Raw genomic sequence first — 4,512 nt, forward strand, 5'->3', positions numbered from 1 at the left:
ATATGTGTTTATAATCTTTAACTTTCTTGAGACTGGTTAATACTGTTTAAATAAATAATTAAATTTTTATCCATTTTTGTCTCAACGCATTTTATTTTTCTTATAAGTCCGACGTTTCGGCCAATCCGGCCATCCTCAGGGACATCTTAATACAATTTTGGAACTAAAAATATTTAAACATTCAACTTCATGCAGGCTATTCTGCCCAGGTCACAACAACAATTTCTAATTAGTCAACTTTTACATTAAAAACAAAAATTAAAATCCATTTATCACAATCACTTGTTAAAACTTTATCACAACCCTTATAGTAAAATTCAGATTACAATAAGTTATAATATATGTGTTTATAATCTTTAACTTTCTTGAGACTGGTTAATACTGTTTAAATAAATAATTAAATTTTTATCCATTTTTGTCTCAACGCATTTTATGTTCCTTATACTCCGACGTTTCGGCCAATCCGGCCATTCTCAGGGACATCTTAATACAATATTGGAACTAAAAATATTTAAACACTCAACTTCATGCAGGCTATTCTGCCCAGGCCACAACAACAATTTCTAATTAGTCAACTTTTACATTAAAAAAAAAAAATTAAAATCCATTTATCACAGTCACTTGTTAAAACTTTATCACAACCCTTATTGTAAAATTCAGATTACAATAAGTTATAATACATGTGTTATTTATTTAATATTTATTGAATTAAATAGACCTTATTGTTTATTATTTATCGACAGATTTCTTTGATAAATAATAACCATACTATGTTAGCTTATAATTTACACTTTTATTTCAAAACTGCGTTTTATTTTATGTAACTAAAAATTCCAACACTCGTCATATCTAGTCCAGTTCTAGGTCAATTTATAGAAAATTTTGCGACGAATTAAATTTCTTGTGGTTTCATGGAAGTTTAACTTAATGTTGAAATCACAATCATGGATAAATATATTTCATATCTTAAGAAATATTACTATTTCTACTAATAATTACATAGAATTCACCTCTTACTTTTTTTTTTAATCATAAATGAGTAAATAAAATCAAAACACTTAGCAACATAATTACTTATATCTATAGTTATATAAGAAAAAATGAATAAGTTTATCAGTGTCTAAACAACGTCCAGGTACACTTTTAATAAATTGACTGATAAGATAATGGTTTCATGTAACCTTAGCTACTTTTATAGGGGTCTGTGTTTTCATGAGTAATTGATATTATTTTTTTATATATTTTTAGAAATATGTTCTGCAATAACCAGTCAATAATAGCTCCTAGTTATAGGTCTCTATCTCCTAGTTATAGGTCTATACTCCTACTAGCCTTTTTAGTAATAGATGTTAATACTTTGACAGATTTTAAGTAATGAAATCAATATTTATTGTCTTCCTTCCTCTTTAATATTTTTTATGCTTAATAAATTTAAATAGTTTTTCTGAGTTTTCCATCAATATGTTTTTTTTTAATTTTTTTATTAATTGTAAGTATTAATAAATTAATATTTTTTTTGTGAATATAAATATTTAATTGTAGCTATTAAAAATCTAACGCTAGTAAATTTATATTCCCCTCTCCTACCATTCAATACAGGCCTTCTTCTTTTTCAGAAATTAAAAATATTGAAGCCCAATTATCCAAATACCATTGTATTTACTGATATATCGAACCACTGTTTCTACATATTGCAAAACTATCCATATTTTCGTTCCATGTTTACTAAAATTGTAATGTCGCATCTCTATATTTCGTACTTTATAAACATTATAGTACATAATCCCCAATTTTTGATTACTTTAATGAAAACTATGTATAATTACTAATCAAAATTGATGAGTCTGCCAAGTATGCGTAGGGGGAATAAACAATGGTGGCTGTTACAAAACGTTAAAAATAATTAATTTTTAGAGCTATGTATCTTTAAAACTACCAACAACAATAGAAACTCTAAGAGAACATCATTTAAAGTAAAGTAAATTTGCTAAAATATAAGCCCTAATAGAGCTATCTACGTTCAATAGTTCTCGATATATAGCTTTTTAAAAAGCAACATTTCATAAAAATGTTGTACAGAACGTGATGAAAGATGAATAGTTTGTAAATTTATTTTGAAAAATCTATACCTCAAAAACATTTGACGTACAGATGTCTATTAGTACTCAAATTAAAGCTAGATTAATGGGTTATAAATTAGTTTATATAGTTTATCTTCGTAGAAGTAGAAGTAGAAGTTTTGAAGATGTTTGCAAAAATAAATTGATTTACAGTTGTTTGGACAAATTTTCATTTGCCAAATTTATATTTATATGCTGATATAAAAACTACTATCATGAAGATAAGTGTCATAAACTACTTTATAGTAAGTTAAATTTCCTTTATTTTGATTGTTGGCAGACATATGTGCGTCTCATGGATCCAGAGATATATTTTGATCAAAATTCAAACATTTTATACGAACAACTAGAAATTAACATTTTGTGAATTTATTTTGTCGAATATCATAAAAACCTCCTACAAAGGTAAACGGTATAAACTATTTTATTGTAAATTAAGCTTCAATTTCAGTGCTGACGAACATCTGTTTGCCCTATGGTTTTTGAAATAAAACTTTTCATAAACCAAACTTATTTAATTCGAACAATTATAAATCAATTTATTTATATTAATATCATGAAGACTATTATTCCTACAAGGCTATAGGTCATAAACTACTGTATATTACATTAAACTAGCTTTAATTTGAGTGCTAATAGACGTCTATACGTCACTTAGTACCTGAGATATAGATTTCTCAAAATAAATTAACTAACCCCTAATCTTTCTGTACATTTTTAAGTAGTGTTGCTTTTTTAAAAGCTAATACTACTGAACGTAAATAGCTCTATTAGGGCTAATATTTTAGCAAGTTTACTCTTCTTCAAATAATGGTTTTTTTTTAGATTTTCTACTGTTGTTGGTATTTTTTAAAATATAGTGCTCTGTATGAAAAAATAATGTTTTTTAAGTAATTGAAACAGCCGTCATTTTTTATTTCCCCCTACCGATACTTGGCAGACTCGTCAGTTTAGACTAGTAATTATACATAGTTTCCATTAAAGTAATAAAAAATGGGGGTGAAATAACTACCTTTTTTTTTCTTCCCGGCTCTTGTATTATTAATTTCGGTAATATTAGAAGAATGAATCTGATTTTAAATTTATTGTGTTTATAGTGATATTAGTTGTACGTTATTGATATTTAAAGAAAATACCTTATTCGTCTTTTTAATAGTTTATTACGACTCCTCATGATCGATTTTAGCTGGCCCACCTCTAACCAAATAGGCACTTAACACATGTTGAATAACATCATAAAGAGAACATCAAACAAAACAAACACTATTTCTTGTTGTTCAGCCAACAATAGATTAGAATGTTTTCATTTTTACAGTATTATGCAACCTATTATTACATAATATGATGATTTGAGAAATCCCACAAGTCCCAGTGTTCAATTCAAAGGACGAGTTGTAATAACGAGAGTGATATTTGTAAAACTAGTATATTAGTTATAATTTCTTTCGAAATTCGAAATTTGAAATTTCCCAACAATGTCAACAAGATTTCCCAACATACCAGGGGTCTGAAGAGAACTCACTGAAATTCGCCTAAACGTTTTCTAGACTTTCTGAATAATTTTTATAAGCAATTTTTTTCTATATTTTGGAATAATTATGAAATATATTGTCAAGCCTAAAGCTTCCCAAATTTCAGATTATGAAAAAGGGATGACAGCTCTCCTATTCCCCCACCCGCATAGCCTATTAAAATCGTCATTATTTGTTTTAATATTTATTTTATCTTCCCGTCTACACCTCGGTATACGTCCTGTTACTCTTATACTCTGTTTCCTTACCGTCAGCTTATCAATCCTCCTAGCCAGAGCTGCCACCTTCATCCCCTCCGCAGCCAGCCGGCGTACGATGGCCTCTCCTATCCCCTCGCTAGCTCCAGTCACCACAGCAACTCTCTGTTTTAGGGCTTCCATCTGTTCTATAGCTGCGGCCAAGCTCAACTGTTTCCGTTTTATAGTACCTCTGATGATAACATCATTGTCTGCGTGAGAATTATCTTAGACTCCTTATCAACAATGGTAGTCAGCTCTCTCTGGGAAAGGGAAAGTGTCAAGAATAAGATTATATCTCGTTGAGATCGATTTAAAATTTTATTTTCATGAAATTTATTACATAAAATGTTTTTATTATTTTAATCGAGCATTTTATATTTTTGCAAAATCTTTGCACTATTCTTCAAGATTTCAATTCGACTTGTACAAAATTGCAAAATGAAAGCGCTCTTATCTCTAGAATTTCAAAAAAGCTATTTACACCTTCAGCACGCATTGAATCGAAATTTTATTATTTTTTTATTTTATACCAAATCGGTCTTAGGGGTGTCTTTTGCATGAACCTATACCCATACATAATCAGTTGTTAAAAAAAAAAATGTACCTCTTACATTAACCATG

At 28.5% G+C, this 4,512-nt stretch overlaps 1 protein-coding gene across 1 annotated transcript in view; it reads right to left on the reverse strand.

The window, feature by feature from the left end:
• Positions 1-4,116, reverse strand: part of LOC106687267 (farnesol dehydrogenase) — an 11,967-nt gene extending 7,851 nt beyond the window's left edge. Inside the window, exon 1 of the mRNA XM_014431039.3 lies at positions 3,901-4,116. Within this exon, the coding sequence (XP_014286525.1) occupies positions 3,901-4,032 (132 nt within the window). The 5' untranslated portion in view covers positions 4,033-4,116. The remainder of the gene's footprint in view (positions 1-3,900) is intronic.
• Positions 4,117-4,512: the final 396 nt, after the last annotated feature.

This window comes from Halyomorpha halys, unplaced genomic scaffold, assembly GCF_000696795.3.
Source record: "Halyomorpha halys isolate HHAL.00 unplaced genomic scaffold, Hhal_1.1 Scaffold939.1, whole genome shotgun sequence".
In the NCBI taxonomy this organism is placed as follows: domain Eukaryota; kingdom Metazoa; phylum Arthropoda; class Insecta; order Hemiptera; family Pentatomidae; genus Halyomorpha; species Halyomorpha halys.